This window comes from Barbus barbus (genome assembly GCF_936440315.1).
Source record: "Barbus barbus genome assembly, chromosome: 45".
Taxonomy (NCBI): domain Eukaryota; kingdom Metazoa; phylum Chordata; class Actinopteri; order Cypriniformes; family Cyprinidae; genus Barbus; species Barbus barbus.
The window spans coordinates 11,377,004-11,396,980 of record NC_136723.1 but is presented as its reverse complement, the minus strand read 5'-3'; the positions used below and the strand labels follow the sequence as shown (position 1 = coordinate 11,396,980).

The 19,977-nt window shown below is 37.3% G+C and overlaps 1 protein-coding gene across 1 annotated transcript in view; it reads left to right on the top strand.

Moving 5' to 3' along the window:
• Positions 1-18,641, top strand: part of LOC306864311 (coxsackievirus and adenovirus receptor homolog) — a 48,853-nt gene extending 30,212 nt beyond the window's left edge. The window contains exons 2-7 of the mRNA XM_079408257.1: positions 1,016-1,185; positions 9,517-9,721; positions 13,576-13,731; positions 13,857-13,979; positions 14,198-14,336; positions 16,055-18,641. Of these exons, the coding sequence (XP_079264383.1) occupies positions 1,016-1,185; positions 9,517-9,721; positions 13,576-13,731; positions 13,857-13,979; positions 14,198-14,336; positions 16,055-16,328 (1,067 nt within the window). The 3' untranslated portion in view covers positions 16,329-18,641. The remainder of the gene's footprint in view (positions 1-1,015; positions 1,186-9,516; positions 9,722-13,575; positions 13,732-13,856; positions 13,980-14,197; positions 14,337-16,054) is intronic.
• Positions 18,642-19,977: the final 1,336 nt, after the last annotated feature.

Sequence of the window (19,977 nt, the reverse complement as noted above, 5' to 3'; positions counted from 1 at the left end):
GAGAAGCGGCAGCTTCTGATAGTTTCCTCTGGTTTAATACCAGTTTTAGCAGGAAGTAAACATAAATAAGCATCCAAAGGTATGTTAAAAGAAAGAGTAGTTTACCCAAATCTGTATCCTGACTCATGTAATCACTCAATCAGGGTGTTTAAGTGTTAGTATAAAAATCAGTTAATTTTAACCTTCTGTATGTAGTACCAACTGACTCCCATGTACATTTTAGCATTAGTTTAGAGATTTTATTTTCCTTGAGAAAATTTGGCATGTACTGTAGTAACTGTACCTGATATATATAATCGATATCGAACTGAAACTATATTAAAGCTTGTGAGTCCGAATAGAATCAAGTTGTGAAATTTGTCAAAACGCAGCACATTAATTTTTTTGTACTTTTTAGTTATTTTTGTTACTTACTTTTTAATTACTTATTTAATAGTATTTATTTGACTTTGTCTCCCATTTATTCACTTGCAATATTGCACATGCATAATGCTGGTTGTTCCTGACCAGTAAAAGCCATTTCTTTACTATATATCATCAATCAAGAAGAGCTTAAAACCTGTACTTCGGCCTGTCTGGATTCTGTTAGGAAATTATAGTGTTCCTGTAGACAATCAACTGTAGCTTTTTTGAGATCTATCTAATGTCTATGCTTATTCTTGAGCTCTGCTGTACAGATCCCTACTGTTGTCTGCTCTGTTAGTAGTCATTTACTAAATGATGTTCATTCCAAGAATAGATGATCTTGAATATATTTATCTTCAGCTCTAATGAGGTCATGCACCATGCATATCTTCTTAGACCACAGAATTCAGTCATTGTCTCAAGGATGCTGCATTGCACAGGCTTTGAGCTATAACCCCTAAAGTGGTATCAGATCCAAACCATGCAATGATGTGAAAATGGCATCCGTCCACACATTTACTAAAGAAGCTGATTGTGCAAATTATTCGTTTATGACACATGCGGCATGTTCATTACTGTTTGAAAGCATTCTCTTTTCTGCTCTTCTCAGGCCCAGCCTGTGGACTACAGATCACTTCCACTGGCCCCACATCCATTGAGAAAGCCAGTGGAGAGACTGTGAAGCTGGAATGTCAGTTTACTCTCGCGGCTGAGGATTCTGGGCCTCTGGACATTGAGTGGAGCCTGCAGCCCTCTGACAACCAGAAAGAAGAGAAAGTGGTGAGTAGACAATGTGATTGTGTATCAGGTTATGAGATACGGTTAGTGTCTGTGTGAGAGAGACTGTCTCTTTATGTGCATGGGGAAAATATATTTGATGTCTGCATTATTCCAAAGCCTCTGGGAGGTTTAGTTTGACTTTGTCCCTTGTGCTTCATTGCCTCTCTTCCTGTCACAAGTTCTTGTTTTCAGCAAAAACTCAAGCTCTCAGAACTAGTTTGACTGCCTCTGTTGTGCGAAGCAGCACAGTAACATTCCTACTGCACAGTCATCAGCAACCACACTTGTACACAGTGTTCTAGCTAGAGTTTTAAACAACATCAGAATCTAACCAATCAGAAGCTATATGATTTTTAATTTGATGTTCACACACAAGCAGCTCACAATTTAGTGGTTTCAGTGTCAGAGGTTTGAAGGAAATCTTTGCATCTATGAGTTTGGGTCACTAAAAAACATGCAATTGGGAATGCAACATCATATTCTCAAACTTGTAATTAGAAGCGCTTATAAACTGGCTGTTGTCAACAAAAGAAAAGCTTTAAGGGGTTCCCTGTGTTCTTCCATCAAAATAAAATCTTAATTGATTTAAATGCCGCTCCATCTGAAAGCAGGTGATGGAGATTTACTACTATCACAGAACCGGCTTTACTTACGAGATGCGCATGATCATCGCATTTGATTATTTGCACAGCCCTATGTTACACTGAAATATAAAATCATAATATTTAATTTATTTATATTTAATTATATTTATTATTATTATTATTTTCTAGTCATATTAATATATAATCAAACGATTTTCGCCCACTAAAGGGGTTGCAGTTTTTATCAGAAAACCAAACTTCGAATCCCAAATGATTAAACTGCAATATTTAGTGAGCATCCCACTTAAAACCTGTTTAGAACTCATGTATTGGAGGTATTTGCGTGTTATTGTCCTTGAAGGTTGACCTTTCATTGTACATTTTACCTGCTTTGATCAGCAGCAAGCAGGTGCTGGTTTGTGAGCTCCACATCTGTCAGAGGGAAATGCAGCTCACCGTGTTTTATGAACGTGTCGTGTTGTTTTAGTGCTCTGTAAAGTTGCTCCCATGATGGAAATGTGTGTGGCTTTACATTAAGGTTCTAGTTTTACTCTAGGCTGGGGTCGACAATATAATTGGCCCGGTGGCCCGGACGTGCTTTTAAAACCGTCAGGGCCACCAGATCGCTCCAACCACTAGCCCGGTGGGGCCAGTAAAAATAATGCCTCGATTAAAAAAAAGTCTAATTTCACATTAATTACCTGTGGTTCTGTGTTTTGATTTCTGTTAAATAGTCTCGGTAACCACCGCTAACACGTTACGTGATCCCGACAGTTACAGATGCAGCGGTTTATGCGCTCCGTGACGTCTGCACCGCCTTGTTCGCTCCCGCGGTTACGCGAGCAAACTGCACACTGCTGCTCAGCACCTACCTATAGCTACTATTAAGCTAGGCTACATGTTTCTGAAACCCCCATCACCCGGCCAAACGCCGGGTAAAAAAGAGAAGGCAAGGAAGAGAAAATCACCAGAGGAATTGAGGGAAAGGGAATACGAAAAGAAAAGGCAGAGAAAGTTTCAGCCCCAGTGGCGAGACCGCTGGAATTGGCTGGGCTTAGGGGTGTGCAATATGACGATTTTTGATCGTGGACGATAAAAATGTCTCCACGATCTGCTTTTGAAGAAATATCGTAGTATCGTGCTACAGCACACATTATATCAAATACAGTTCTGGTGCCTCCGTCTCTATGTACTGTACAACACGACATACAGCAGTAGAGTTACTCTGACAGGACACTGCACTTATTCGCGATCGCAAAAGTACATTATTTGCACACAAGCCTTGCTGGTTAAATGTTTAATTCGCGCGCTGGTCTGACGTGCGCTTGTTCTCATACACCTGAAGCATGCGCACTAAAAAGCCTGTCTAACAGCGCCTGATTACTCAACTAACTTATCTTTTGCGCTAATACTGTCAAAACACACAAGGTTTATATACAGACTCAGTTGGTTATCTCTAAAATGAAAGTAAATAGTTAAGAGAGAAACAGATGCGTGCCTGTATATTAGATGCGTGCAGCTCTTAAAGAGACAGGACACTAAACATGCTGTCGACTGTCATTAAAGGGATAGTTCACCCTAAAATTTAATTTCTGTCATTATTTACTCACTCACATGTTGTCCCAAACCTCTATTAATTTCTTGTGCTGAACACAAAAGAAGATATTTTGAAGAATGAGGGTAACCAAACAGTTGCTGGTCCACATTGACTTTGATAGTAGGAAAGAAAAATCCTATGGAAGTCACTGTGGACCAGCAACTGTTTGGTTTTCCACCTTCTTCAAAATAGCATTTATGTTCAGCAGAAGAAAGAAACTCGTTCAGGTTTAAAACAACTTTTGAGAAAATTATGGTATAAAAATAAAACATCATGACAGAATTGACAGACAGATGACAGAATATTTAGTTTTTGGGGGAACTATTAATTTAACGTTAACAAAACGCAAAGAGAAAAATCACTCACTATTCTTGACTGAAAAACTTTAATACAGTTGCTTTAGGAATCAGTCTATATAGTGTTTTATTTTTATATTTGTTCATTCAATTTCATTGAATGCTCTGCTAAATACACCTATTGTACCTGAAAATAAAGCACTGTTTGTTTTATTTGTATATTATGTGTATTTGTAATGTGTATCTTTGTTCTTATTTTTTAATAAGAAAAAGAGAATGATGACAAAGATTTTTATCTTCGCCCACTTTGGCCTAAATATCTGCCATGTCTTTTTTTTTTTTTTGTTACCTTGAAAGGCTTTGTCTTTCTAGTTTGGCTGTAAAAAAGTAAAGAGTGTAAAGACCATCGACTCTACCGTGCGACTCAAGGGATAGTAGTAGCTTTTTATTTAATTTTTTCATTGATATGTTTATTATTGAAATGTTGTTGTTATATGCATGTGTTAATTTTATTTAATTTCTTTATTTTCTTAAATATGTGGGTAGATAGTATTTATAGAGTTGTAACTTTTTAGTTTTAGTTACTTTTTCTTATTTGTAAGTCGCTTTGGACAAAAGCGTCTGCTAAATGACAAAAGTAAAGTAAAGTAAAGTAAGTAAGTAATGCTCAGACAACTTGTAAAACCAACATGACAAAGAATCGTGATAAAATCGTGAATCGTGATATTTCAAAAAAAAAAAAAATCGTGATATGATATTTTTCCCATATCGCCCACCCCTAGCTGGGCTACGATCAAGAAAAAAAAAAGAGGTTTACTGTGACCTCTGCAGATCAATGCCCACATATGCAGACAAGTAAGTTAGAGAAAAGTTAACGTGTATGAAACCTATGGTATGAACATAATATAATGAATTGCTGTGTGACTACGGAGAATGAATCCTATGCAATAGGTTTATTTGCACTTGTTTCATGTTTTTGCACAGTTTTGCTGCACTTTGCACTAAACCTACCTTAAAAAAAAAAAATGTTATTCATGTTGTTCAAGCAAACTGTTCTTTTTCGTGATTATTGGGATCAATACCCGACGCGTTGACCTGGGCCAGTGAACTTCAAAAGACACTGGCCCGGAGGGCCAGTGGCAAATGTCCCTTATTGTCTACCCCTGCTAGGGATACGGCACCAGCGCCGTATGCGTGCACACAGTTAAGAATGCAGCCTGTTCACTATCATAATAAAAACAATCAGTCAAACATATGGAAAAAAACACACTGCTCCGTTTAAATATGTAGTAAAGTCTATGCCGTTAAGCGTTATCACCGTACCGCCGTGAAGTTATGCAAAACATTTTTTTTTACGTGGATATTGGAACGCGATTGAAGTAGGCCTACATAAAAGGTAAATAATATTTTGGCATTCAAATACATCGCGAATACGGAAACATTTGATTTTGTGTCGAACGAGAGACCCAACATTGGTTTCAGTTTCGTTTTAGCCTAAATGAATTCGTTTTGGTTTGTCGTTTATAGCTATATCTTCTTACATTTTTAATTCTTGTACTTTTCTAAATAGCCTACTGTTATTTGAAAGGATTTGTTGTGGAGTGAGGGGAACTAAAATATATGGTCACAGTGTTCATTTATAATGTTTGTAATGTGTGTCGGCTTATTTCTGAATGTAATAATAAAATGCGATTTATAGGCGACTTGTTTTGTTTTTTTCTCTCTCTCTCTCTCTCTCTCTCTCTCGCTCTCTAAAAAAACTTTTTTTATATATATATATATATACGCGTAGCTTATTTTAAACATGCAGCAAACCTTTTAAAATATTTTGATAAATTACTGAAAAAAAGATTATTAATCGGTCAAAATTCTTATCGGTCGGTTAACCGGTTAAATTGAACATTCCTATTTTACTCACATGAATGTGCATTTGAATTTTATTGGTTTTGGCTATGTATTGATGTTTTGTGTGTATGTGTCCAAACGCTTGCAATTCTCTATGAACTGTGGTCTGCAGAGGCACTGCTTTTTTCCCTGCATCCGCACAGATGCTATCTCTGTAATACGGACCGTAATTAAACTGTTTGTCACTGATTTTTGCCCCAACACTGGACTTGCAGGTAGAGTAAGCAGCCAGATATATATGTGTGCTTGTCTGCTGCAACCCCTCATGCAGAGATTACCTCATACTCTTTCTCTCCAGAGATTATACATTTAGCTGGGGACAGAATTGGGTCAGGAGCCCTCAATGGTCGATCTCCCTTTGGTATCCTTGCACCTTTCTTCCTATCTCTCTCGCTCACATATGCTCTCGCTCTACTCCATCTTTTTTCTTCTCAAAGCTCCTTCATTTCTTCTGTCGTTCTACACCTAATTTTTCATTCTATTTTTATCGTTCTCCCTTCCTCCTCACATTTCTGTACCCCTCAGTTTGCTGTTTGCTGGGTCGTCCTCATGGGTATAGACCTGCACTCTTCCCCCTCTGTTCTGCCAGGCTTTGCCCCAGGACTTGAAATTTGTCTTTGACCCACTTCATTGTTTTTAATGGTTTATAAGAAGTTGAAGGTTGGACACAGGCTACTTCAGTTTTTGTGTATGTGTTTTGGGAGAAATACCTAACATGTATTGTGCCCCGGTTCTTTGGAATGCTTTTTCACAGCATTATACTATACTATTTTTACAGTATTTAGCTACATAGTTACATTTGTTTTGGAATGACAAACATGGCCTGCATAGTATTTTTAATATATATTTTATCTTTCCTGTATAATCCAGTTCTGATCATTGAAAAGTTTATATATAGGCTATGGGATGCTTTGCCCTGAAGTGACAAAGACATTTATAATGTTACAAATTATTTGTATTTAAATCCATAAATATTCTATTCATCAAATAGTCCTGAAATAAAATGCATCATGATGGTTTCCACAAAAATATTAAGCAGGACTACTGTTTTCAAAATTGATAATAACAATAATTATTTCCTGGGCACCCATTTAGTATATTAAGAGAAAACCGTTATATAAAGTTGTAATATCACAATCTTTCTGTTTTTACAGGATTTTTGGCTCTTCCTTCAATCATTGTTCTTGAAAAGCTACTAAATGAGAGAAAAAAATGAAAGAGGTGTTATAAACAAAGACCAACTGACTTTGTCAATGTTTGGTCTATCTTAGACACATCCCTTCTTTTTCATCTCTCACTTTTGATCCAAGATAAAAGAAGAGGGCGTGACACTGTACACAAACACACAAGGCTGCCTTTTGAAGGAAAATACATTTTCTCCTGTATTCAACAACAGTTCCTATTTTTTGATTGCAAGAACTGAAACAATGATTCAACCTTGAATGTAGAACCTAATTTCCGATGATTGTATTCATTGTGAAGGTCTTTGGGACACAGTGAAGCGTGAATGATTCTCTTGTTTGTGGGACGCTGTTGACAAGTTGACGATTTCCATACAAAACTGCATTGGTCATTAGTGTTAGCATTATATTGAAGAATGGATGGGAATTGGGGGTGACACTCACTGTACATGCATTGTGGTTCCATAATCTCTTATACTCAGCACCTGCAATTGTACAATAGCCCCACTGTGATTGAGTCTGTGAGTGACAATGGGAAACGCAAAACAAAAGTATTATTTATAAAATAGAAGTAAATATGCAGTGATTTTATCATTGCTTTTTTACATAAAAAAAGGAGATAAGATTGACCCCGGTTGCTGTCTTGATATCTGTATATACGAGTCAGAGAGAAGGTATCTAATTCATTTGAATAGTTTAATTCAACATGAATTGCCATTCGCTATTAATTAAAATGATATTCACTGCCATTCACAAGTTGAGGGTAAGTTTTTATTTTCTTTGGAAATGTCTCTGATGCTCACAAATGGCTCATATTATGAAATACGATTTTAAAATAAACTTTTCTGTTTGAATATATTTTAAGTTGTTATTTATTCCTGTGGCGTAATGTATACCAACACTGTTAAAAAAAAGATTAAAAAGTACAGCATTTAGTTTGAAATGGAAATATTTTGTAAGATGATAAATGACTTTACTTTTGATCAATTTAATAAATCCTTGTTGGAAAAAAGTATTAAATTCTTTTAAAAAAAAAACAGTAATATATAATATAAAAGGTAGAAGATCTTGTTTTATCCTTCTGGAATTGTAAAAAAAATAAAGTTGCATAATGTGAGTTTGCTAAAGTAATGGCTAAATAACATTTTAACTAACTTGTGTCTATACATAAACATTTAAAGATATTTCAGGGAAATGGCAAGTCACACTACATTTGTAAATACAGATTACAAACAAATTTTCTTTGGACCAGGAATGTGCATTTAAAGAAGTTAAATAAAGTACTTTTTAGTACTGTATGATTGGCAATGTAAAGGCTGTGGTAGTTGGCATGCTCTAGTTTTCAGTAGCAGATACTGTGGGTCAGAGCAGCATCTGTGGTTGTGCAGTGAGTTTAGACACTGATGTAGACAGGCAGGCCTACAGAAACTGCCTGGGCTGTAAAGCAGACTGATCTCTAACACAGGTGACTCAGTGCTGCTTTGCATTTCAAACAAGCCTGGTGTGGCCCTGGAGGAAGTGCATATACCTACAGGCATACGCATACACACTCAAGTGTAAACAAGATGCACAAGTAAACATATGCACACTTTGATTTTAACAAGTCACACTGTGTCCATGACTTTTAGATGGCGGTGAAACTGCCCACTAACAATAGTTAGTCTTCACTATGGAGGGGGTCAAAGTCATGATGAAACGATAATTAGATTGAAAAAAAAAAAATGTAGGGCATTTAGTTCTGTCCATAAGTTGTTGTATCTTTTTGTTCTCTGCCTTGAGCAGACTTTTTGACTTTTTTGAATTGAAGTATGTTATAGTGCCTGTATGTTGCTTCAGGCAGTTGTCCTTATCCCTTTTTTATTATTTTGTAGTTTTTATGTTTGGACATGTCATGGAGTGATTATATAGATATTGTTGGTTATTTCCTTAAAATCCTATTGGCAGACTCCAGGTGGCATGGATTAGGCCTGCTTACTAAGTGGTAATTTGGACAAGATGCTCTTAGAATTCTGCAGATGTTTGGATGTGAGAGTAAGAATGAGGGAGAGGTCTTGCTTTTTCCCCTTCTTTTTTTTTTCTTTCTTTCCTTCTCCAGTGTCCTGAATATTGTCTGATACATTCATTAGAATTCTAAGCGTCTCCAAGCTCTTGCTCCATTGCCCTGAGGTGCGTTCTCAGGACTGCTGCGCATGAAGCATGGTGCCACGGGAGGCCGTCGTCATGGAAATGAAGTGGTGGGGATGGGGTCTGTTGAATGGATCCCATATTTTCCCTCCATGGGTGACAAGAGTCTGTGCATGTCTTTATCTGTGTTTGTACTAAGCGCGTGTGTCTGTCTTTTAGCCAGAACAGACCTGTACTGTCCCTTAAAATGTAGCATTTTGAGAGAGAAGCATGTATTGATGCTCATTTCAACCTCATTTAAAATATACCTTCTGGTGACAGAAGGTGTTGACGTAGCCTAACAAGAATACTTTGTTTAGGTTGTAGCATTGAAAGGGCAAATAATTAACTTGTGCTGAAGGACGTTTTTTTAAGATAAGAGGGTGCACTATATTTGTCTTTGTCCAACTGACTTACAAAAGCAGAAAAATGAAGTTTTAGTCTGAATGTGATCATTAGTTTGACCGTTCACTGATACCTATACTGCACTTTTTCCCACCAACAGTTGTTAAATTTAAATGTCGAGTAAAATTTCACCATTACATGAGTTTTGCTTACTAAAACATGATTGTCTTGTTTTTGTCATCTCTCGTTCCTTCCCACAGGTGATTGTGTACTCGGGCGACAGGGCCTTTGAACACTACTATGAAACTCTTAAAGGAAGAGTCCACTTCAACTCCCCTGACCCTAAAAACGGTGATGCCTCCATGAACATCATGGGTCTGAAAGCCACAGACACAGGAACCTATCAGTGCAAGGTGAAGAAGGTTCCTGGTATCAGCAGCAGGAAGTTCCTCCTAACCGTCATGGGTGAGTGGAAAAATATTTAGCCGAAAGTGGCATTTACAAGCTTATCTCGACAACCAATCTCCAACTCTGTCTATACAAAGATGCTTGTCTTATTTGGAGTTGTTTTGAGAAACGCACTCCATTCTTATTTTCTTTTTTTCTGGAAGGTGAGCTATAAAACTTAAGGGAAAGTCCTGAGTGACAATGTATTGATCTGCACCATAAATGCACAATAAAGTTTGATTTGACAGGCCCTCTGACATGACTTTCAAGGTCTGCATTGATCGATGTCAACAGCTAGTGTGACATCAGTGCTGCTTCATGTGTGAAATATCACCTGTTCCTTGTGTTGACTAGCACCAACACAGAAACGCCCTAGGCAAACATGCACACCAAACAAGGCCATCAGAAGCAACTCCCCAAACATTATGATGACCGTGACGTCGACTCCCGAAACTCAATAACCACACAACCGAGATGTGTATTTGCATTGCAGATGCATGAATAGCAATAGCTGTAAGATTAACAAAAAGGAACAGGAAAAAGAAGAGAGAGGGAACAGGAAAAAGGTTTAAATAGAGGTGAAATCCAGTATTAAATAGACCATCCACCAAGTGATCTGTGTGGTGTGCTGATATTTTTCAATGTAGCCAAAAAGATTATTTGATTTATTATGATTAGGATTGTCAAAATTATTGTGCAATTAAAAAAATAATAATTCATAAGTTTAATAATAATGGAGTTTCCACACAAATATTAATCAGCAGAACATTGATAATATCAAATCAGCATATTAGTGATTTCTGAGGTTCTTTTAAATTGTGATCGTTTTAAACAGTATTACTGTTTTACTGTATTTTTGATCAAATAAATGCAGCCTTGGTGAGCACAAGAACCCAAACTTTTGAACATGTATTTGATATATTATTTAATCATATTATTTACCTTATTTAATGGAGTGTTCAATTGCATTTAGTTTTTGCTATGGTATTCAGAATTTGTAAATTTCAATGGTATTGACCAAAGACAAAGTAGTGAAAGTGAAGTGGTTGGTTGATTGATTGATCAGTGTCAGTTCATGAACCAGTGATTGGTTAGGCAAAAAACTTTATTGGACTTAAAGTCCACTAATTTATTAAAGTGAAGGACTGTTTGGCAAGAGCCGACCTGGTGATTGGAGGTGGACCACAGTAAGACAGATGGAAGGACACAGATTGGTTGTGCTCTCAGCAGTTGATGAATGCAGCTGTTCTCTCTTCGCCTGTTCCCTTCATTGTCCACCCTCATCCTATCGCTGATGACCACGGGGACTCTGTACCTGCATTCAGAGCAGATGCTGTCTGGCTGCGTGCGTGTGTTCCTTACTAAACGTGTCTCCATCAGAGATAGCAGTCCAAGGGCATTCACTTGAAGGGGCTGGATATGTGCTACATTGCCACCCAGAGAGACACGGCTCTGCTCTAGTGATGCAGAAATGGAGAGAAACAGTGCTTTTGGTAGGCACAAGCAACTTTCAGCTCTTTATCTTCAAATTTGTTCCCCACCAGACAACTTCAAATAGATTTAGGTACAATTTAGGCATACAGTTTAAAGGGCATGCAGACATCTGCTCTATTATTTTAGTACTATTTATAAACTCTATTTATATATAGTTTTTAATATTTTTCAGTTTATTTTATTATATTTAAAATATATATATTTTTATTAATGTTGTGCTTTTGTCATTTTTATATATATATTTTTAAATATTTCTATTTTATTTTTATATTTAATTCAGTTTGTCATTATTTTAGTTTCTATACTTGTTAGAAATTATTTTAAATTAATTAGATGCCAATGCAACATTTCTATTTTTTACATTTAAATTTTCATCTAATATTTGTTTTATTTTAGCTTCATTTCAAAATTATTTTTGAAATGACACTTTGCTAACACTTGCTGTTCACTTCACAAAGACTGATCTTCATTTAACAGCCCCACTGTCCTGGGATTCTTACCTTTTCTTGAACTTCTATTGCAAACAATAAGTGGATGTTTTTCAAAATAGCAAGTTCATTAGGCTGTACGTTCATTGTCCCAGTAATTTTTACAGTCAATTTTTTAAACATTGGAATGTTTTAAAATGTTAAATTAAACATGTCTCATCATAACTTATTTCACAGACTGAATGAAGCGGTCTACAACATTTTGTTGATGCCGTCAGTACTTGAAAATGACATGCTTCTTCAAGATTGTTAACTTGGGGTGAACTATCTAGCGTTCAAGGTGGAAAATGTAAATTCATCTTTTCCCAGACAGCAGAAAATAAAACTGCTTGACCTTTTTCTTTTCACGCCTTTATGCGTCTGTAGTTGCATCGGGCAGTTTGACTTTTTCGTTCTTGTTTTTCTTCTCGCCTTTATGACCAGTCAAGTGTGATCACCTCAGAATACCGACATGCTTGCCTTGGTCACACTGCTAAGCTCTAAAACAACTTAATCTTATAGAAAATGTCTAATAATAATAACAAACTGTTTTTCTCAAAGTAACTGGTATAGATTGTGTGTGTGTGGAGATTGGTTTAAGCATGTGCATTATTCAGTCTACACCTTGATTTCTCCCGCCCACCTGTCCATCACCACACATTTAATTTCTCCGTCAGAGGAAGCTGCTGTGCTCTGACCCCTCATCCTATTAAATTGCTGTTCAGTCCTGTCTGCTGTTAATCCTCAGGTCTCTAAGCCTCTGTCCCATCAGCCCCAGAGATCTGTTTTTACAGCTTCTATTATCAAACGATGGAGACTCAAATGCCAACACCCTGCCCAAGGTTGGGAGGAATCACAGAGAGCAACTATTGACATTCTTCTGTCTGTCTTGCCCTCTATCTTTTTATTTGTGTGGACTCTATCTCCCTCTTGTTCTGTCCCTTTGCCCTCCTTACATGGGGCTCTGTATCTGTCTTCTCCTGGTTTTAATTTGAAGTTTTGTTTGTCTTTGAATTCTCATGTCATCTCCTGCCAAGCAAGGAGGAGGTCTGTTTGTGCAGGCTTTGGTTTCTACACAGAGCTCCCTATGTTCTCCACCCTCCCCCATCCAATCTCTCACTTTCTTTCCACATCTTTATTCCTCCCTCCCTTCCTTATATACATAGATTTCACCTACTTTCCCTGCTGTTGTTAATGCTTATCTCTTTAGAAAACACATGCTGTCTGTTTTACAATAACCACCCTCTTCTTCATCTTTTGTTCGCTCTTTTATCTCAAAGAATGTTGACACCCACAGCTGTATCCATTACCTTGATCATGGCTTCCTCTGCTGTGATTAGTTATGATGCAGTGAGAATGAATATGGGTGGAGTGTGAAAGAAAGGCCTCAGGGACTCGTCCTTTATGTCCATGATGCACCATATGCGAGACGGGAGATGATATTTGAGCTTTTAGCTGGTCAGAGTGGAATGATGATATTTTTCTCCTCGAGATAATTGCCTACACTTATGGTATCATGCATGAAACTTTGCTATACTCATATGTACTGCATAGTGTTATATGCACAAGACAATACACTTTGTACAGATGTTTAGAAATCTTTAGCATGATATCTTGTAACCTTAAATTAGTTTTATGCCTTTGAGTGTTATCTTTTATGCATTCAATTTTTGTTGTTGTTAACAAATACTTTTAGTTCTTAATACTACTGTTACTACTACTGATTAAAAAATATTATTCAAATGTTATTCACAGACAATTCACCATGTGATTTGAACGATTTATATTGCTGACTGATACATATGTAAATTGGAATAGCTCAAATCTAGCATTTATACATGCAACCGCTGGTCCTTTTATTAGTTTTTACTTTTTTCTAATGATCTCATCTTCCTGTTTCCTCTCCCACAGTGCGCCCCTCTAAACCCAGATGTTATGCAGAGGGCCAGACTCTTGCAGGGAAAGATATGGTGTTGAGGTGTAGCTCTGTGGAGGGCACACAACCACTGCAGTACATTTGGGAAAGAACCACTGGCAATAAACTGCTGCCGCCCCTGGCAGTGCTGGGTAAGTTCCTTTGACTCGTACCTTGAAATTTCATTATTTTATTATTTTTTTTACAATTTTGATAAACTGTCATAACTGTCAGATGCCTCAGTTAAAATGAAGAATCTGTCTGCTGCTGTGCACAGATCCAGTCGGGGGCACCATGAGTCTGAGGAACGCTACTGAGGCAGCTTCTGGAACATACAAATGCATTGCTAAAAATCGTGTTGGAACAGAAGAGTGTTCAGTGCAGGTCAACATCACACAACGTGAGTCTTTATAAGCCTGCCTATTCCTCTTTTAACATTAAAATAGCAAAGTCTGAATTTTGTCTGAAATCTAAAATAGCAAAAATAACAAAGTCTGAAGTCATCTTTGTCTTTCCCTCATTGTCTGAATACAGTGATGTGGTGAATGGGCTTATGGGTAATATCTTAGACTCTAAACTTGTTTATCTCAAATTCTCTTTCTCTCTGGCCCTTTGCAGCCCCTAACACAGCCGGCGTCATCGCAGGTGTAGTAATCTGCATTTTGCTGGTTCTCATTCTTCTCGCCCTCCTTCTCTTCTGCTGCTGCCGTGCTCGTAACAAGAAGAAGTACGAGAAGGAGATTGCCTATGAGATCAGGTACTACACACACACACTTGACCATAATCCTTAGGCATGTCTATGTGAACCTTTTCCAGGAAGACCCCAATTAATCATATAAATAAGGAGCTCTTGAGAAAAACACCTGTTAGTGTAATTCACCCAGAAACACACTGAATTATAAGAACACTTGCTTTTCCCAACTGACATGTTGTCTGGAGCCAACGGTCTTTAGCCCAATAACGAAAGCAACAAGAATGAAAGAGAAAGGGAGCTCTTGGCCCAGATGCCATTTGGTACATGTCACTGTCCCTATGTCTGTATGATTCACACAGCCTCTTCATCCAATCACAGGCTTGCCCTATGCTCACTGATGACCAAACAAAGCTGATGGCCTGCGAAACTGACTAGTGATGGCGTCACTTTTCCCCTCTTACCTCTTTTGTCTTCAAATAAAAGGCTGGTGTAATCAGTTCTGTGCGTTTGTTTGTTCAGTCGATTCCTGCTCTGTAAGTGCCTCCCTCTCTCGCTCCCCCGACCTATTGAAATAACATTCCTCTCTGTGAAGGGTTAGGCTGTGGGTCAGGCCCTGTATTAGGCCCCCCTTGGACCCCAGCGCTGGACACTCAGTCTAGGAGCCATGCACTGCCTCACATAGGCCATGACAAAAGAGGATTATCCAAATAAGACAGCTTCTCTTAGAGGAGACCCCGCTGTCTCGCTCTTGTTTGCTGTGTTCTGTGCTGTAATGGATTATTGCTGCTGAATACTTGTTAATTTGGAGGATGGGGGAAGAGCAGGCCCAAAGGGCTACACTGGAAATCAATCCATTGCCTTATTCAGACAATATGAGGCCTGAGTGGCAAAGCATCAAAACAAACCATATAAATCTGGACTCAGCTGTAATTCAAACCTCATTGCACCCATTCCTGCCTGTGTCAAAGTTTGATTGTGGGGCAGAGAGAGATGTTTTGTTTGAATTGACCTCTACACAGTGAAGGGGTTTTGACTTTCTAATGAAGAATGCTTTCAAACTCAACAAAAAATGGTTGTATTTCAGTGAGATTTAACTAGTTTTTTTTGTTTGAAAATTGCGTAGATATGTTGCTGTATTTATTTTATTTTATTTATTTATTAGCTTGGCATAGTTTTGTTTTAATAAACAGGGCAGTTTATTTGTTTTTAAAGAAATTAACACTGTTATTCAGCAAGGATGCATTAAATTAAGTACTGCTACATTGTTAGAAAAAAGAAAAACGTTTTACTTTTTAAAAAAAGAAAGAAGAAAGAAGTATTTGACATTTTAAACATTTGAAAATGATGAAATTGAGAACTGTTATTATAATTTGCAGCAATATTTCAGAATATTAAAATTTTTACTGTATGTTTGATCAAATAAATGCAACCTTGGTCAACATACGAGACTTTTCAAAAACATTTAAAAAAAATCTTAACAAGCCCAAACTTTTGAACATTAGTGTATTAACAAAACTGCAAAAATTTAGTCTGCCAAATCAGTCTTATGGTACAACCAACAAAGTTATGTGGTCTAACCAACAAGCAAAACAAACAAGCAAAAAGGAAAATAGTAAATAGTACAGTATAATTACCTATGTGAATGTTGTAATTTGACCATTTTGTGACAATTTACAGTTTACAGTAAAAATCTTTCTACCTTGTTTTTGTAAGTGCAGAAAGAAGTCTTATGGACTCCCTCACTGGTTTTGATTGAACACTATTTTCCCTCCCTTCCACAGAGAGGATGTCCCCCCTCCAAAGAGTCGTGTTTCCACCGCACGCAGTTTCACCAGCGTGGGCAGCCAACGCTCCTCTCTGGGCTCCATGTCACCCTCAAACCTGCACGAGTACACCAAGCCCCAGTACGACAAGATACCTTCTGAAGAGTATGAGAAGCCCCCTAGTCATGCCCCTATTCCCCCACCCAGCAGAATGGCTGGCCCCAACCTCAGCCGCATGGGGGCCATCCCTGTCATGGTCCCTGCCCAGAACAGGGATGGGTCCATTGTGTAAAGCTGAACTGGCATCATTCTCCACACAATTTAGACTGTCACTATTCTTTTCATTGTTCTAGCAGAATTTGTGAAGGAGCAAATGAAGGTTTCTGCAGAGAGTTGAACTCAGCTGTACCATCTCTGATAATACAATTTGACTCACAGAACTTCAACAAACATTAACAAAAAACTTTATTCAATAGGATGCAGAAAGGTGATTGATTCACCTGCTCCTGTTTTGTAAATATTGCAATGCATGATGTTCTTTTTTCTTTTTAAAAATAGAAGGCCCTGTCTAATATAAGGCACTTGAATTATTTTCCTATTAAGTGTTCTCCAGAGATGAAATTAAATCCATTAAACTAAATGAAATGTATGTAGAGCAAACCATAGTTCTTGGCTTTAGATGAAAACTCCCAAGCTATTTGTTATTCTTTTTGCTTTTTTTATCAGTTTGAAACATTTTCAGGCAACTTTAAACCATTTATCTATGACAATTATTATCTCTTTATGCTACAAAAGCTGGTAAAGATTTACTCAAAGGTCTAATATGTGGGTTGGTTTTGGTTTCTGGATGAGATTGTTTTTAAAAAAAAAAAAGCGTTTGTTTGGAGTGAAAATTATTTACATGTGATTTGTATATATGAACGTGAAATTGATTTATCTGGCAATGAGCTAATACTGTTAACCTGCTTTGATTTTTATGGACCATTTGGCAGTTGCAAACCCCCATTGGTACATGTCAGAGTGATTAGTGTTCAAGTCTCTGATTGGTTGTTTGCTTATGCTTTGATTGGCTTGTGACACCCAAACGTCCACTTCCCCCAAACCTGCAGCATAGTGGTAGTCATCAAAATAAGATTAAAGGTTTTATTTCAAAAGATGCTCAAGCTGGGTGGTAAAATATGGTTCACTGAGCAATCAGATTTTGGCAAGTTTGAAGGCCAACGGCACCAGTCACCACCAATCCTCTACCCCAGCCAGGCATCACAGATGTCTCTGAAATACTAATCCTAAACCTGCATTTGGCCTGGCTCAACTCATCCCGCTTTAAAGCTGATCAATTTGACATAATAGTTTATAATTGATTTATTAGATGAAGGACATTCTACTGAAGAATTTGTTGACGACACAATTTAAACCAATTGAAGAAGGGCAATTAAACCGAAGATTGTCCATAGATTTTGTGTAATCTTTATGAATAGTGTATTGATTAGGATTAGTCGTAACACTATTAAGTCACCTTATTCACCACAGTGAGGGTCACCAGTCTTGAGGAAACAGTCTTTCTTATTGTTTGGTTTACTGTATATTTCATCCCGCAGGGTCACCATAATGTTCACTCTGTGCCTTTTTAAACTTTGGGTGTAAAGAACCGGTGGCGCTGGTGGGTCCATGTCAGCAGTGTAAGGGAAATAACACACGAACAATCATTTAAAGTATATTTTGATTAAGGATGAGTTGTAATGCAAAATTTAACATGACTTGATTTGTTGTCAGTTTCTGTGCTACGAATATTACTCAATATATTGATAGATATATAATGAACTTTTTTTTTCTCAAATGCTGGATTTGGTCTCATGGAAGGGTATTGTGTATGCTGACAACTATATGCTGTCTGTCTGTGATTCTGTTGTACACAAATAGCAGCCTTTTCACAATCTCCTTGTCTTTTGACCAGGGTTCCTGTTGAATGTGTAAATATATTTGCTGTAATGTTTGGTGCGATTGGTTGAGTTTGTCTTTACGGCTGTAATATGCTGCCGCTCGGGCTGTGAATTTGATGAAGGACAAGAGCATGATCAGGCTAATCATACACCATCTGGATAAGGTATTATTAACATTTATTATGCATATGCTGTCATTACCCAAAAGCACACGCACTTGAAATTACTTTTTTTTTAAGTCTGTAAGAATAGAGTTGCTGTTACAGGATCAGTTCAGCTTGTTTAAACACGGAGACTAATGCCAGTGTAAACATGGAAATCTGATCTTTGATCAGCAAATCTTTACTGCTAGCTGTGCGAATCGACTTCCTGGAACCAAATCATCTGTTTTCTGTTTGGATGGGGCCCATTTGGTATTTCATTACAGTAGAGGTTAGGCCAGTTCTCTGTACAGTGCCATTTAAACAGATAGATACTCTCCTTACTAATAAGAGACAACCAATGATTATTAACTGTAGATGTTTTCTTAAAAAACTGTACTAATATTACATTAACTTTTTTTTGTTCCTATTTGTTTGGTTTGCACATGTAAAATCCTCATTTTGTTTTTGTGTGCTTTTGTGATGTATTTTTTAATAAAAATGAAACCACTATCATTCTACACACTTCCTCTGAGATATTCACTCATTCCCCTCTTCTTCATCCTGCTCTCCGCAGGCTACTGGCGGTACTGTCGCTTTTCAGAGTGATTCATTTTAATCTCCCATTGATTTCCACCTCTAACTCCAGGTGAGGCCATTCTCTCACCACCTAATGACCGCAATTAATCAATGACTTGCAAAAGCACCGGCGGCTTCGCTGACCAAGAACAACAGAACCCGAAGCGATGGTGGTTTGTGTGCGCGTGAAAAACTCAGTGCATGTGGAGTGGTACCCTTGAGGGTGCTTCATTAAACATGCTGCCTGAGTCAGTCAGCCGAGTCATTGCAAATAACAAATTTGTACTGCAAGATCAGCCATTGTGCTGGTTTAAGACAGGTAAGTCAAAGTGTAGAAATGGTTGACAAATTGCTTTGCTTAGCTTTGATTAGATTGAGGGTCAAATAGTTGGCTTTTAAATGACTCGTATGTGGGTTTAAATAAATCAACAAGTGAGTAATATATTTGTTAGGGTTGTAAAAATTTCTTTGCGTTCTATAACCGAGAGTAACTCTAAAGGGTTGTAAAAAAAAAATGGTGTAGAAACAATTTTGACTCAGAAATTGCTAGTACATTTCATAATTAAAGAAATGTCAAGTAGTATTTTCTTGCAAAACACTATTTAAATATATATATATTTTTTTTTTTTTAAATTGCATGTGAAAAAGTGTATTAAAAATGATTTTTCATAGTGTGCGGGCAGTTTCAGTTACTTGACTGGTACTACATTTTTTGTGCTACACACTTGAGAATTGACTGGCCTTTCTTTTTTGAGCGCATACTATTTTTTCTGAAATGAGCAGATGCACAAATGAAATTTGAGAACTATGAAGATTTTTAGCAAATGGTGCTTAAATTTAAGCCTTTTTCTGTTACAAATGTATTTCATTGCTTTGGAAGATTTGGTGCTCAAGTTGTATGGCTTAATGAAGAGGGAACAACCGCACACTCACTTAAGCATAGACTATTTTATTAACCAACGTCAAGGTATGAAAAAGACTACTAGCCGAAACATTGGTTAAAAAAAATAGTCTATGCTTAAGTGAGTGTGCGGTTGTTCCCTCTTAGGTCTTAATTTTTTCCTACAACCTGCACCTCTGTAGGTGTGCGTTTGCTTTGCCTTACTCGCTCAAGTTGTATGGACCACTTTATTTATTTTTTGTAATTTGTAAACTCCATACACCCAGTCTACATTATAGAAATATATATATATATATATATATATATATATATATACACATACACACACACACACACACACACACACACACACACAGTCACTGGCCACTTTATTAGGTAAAC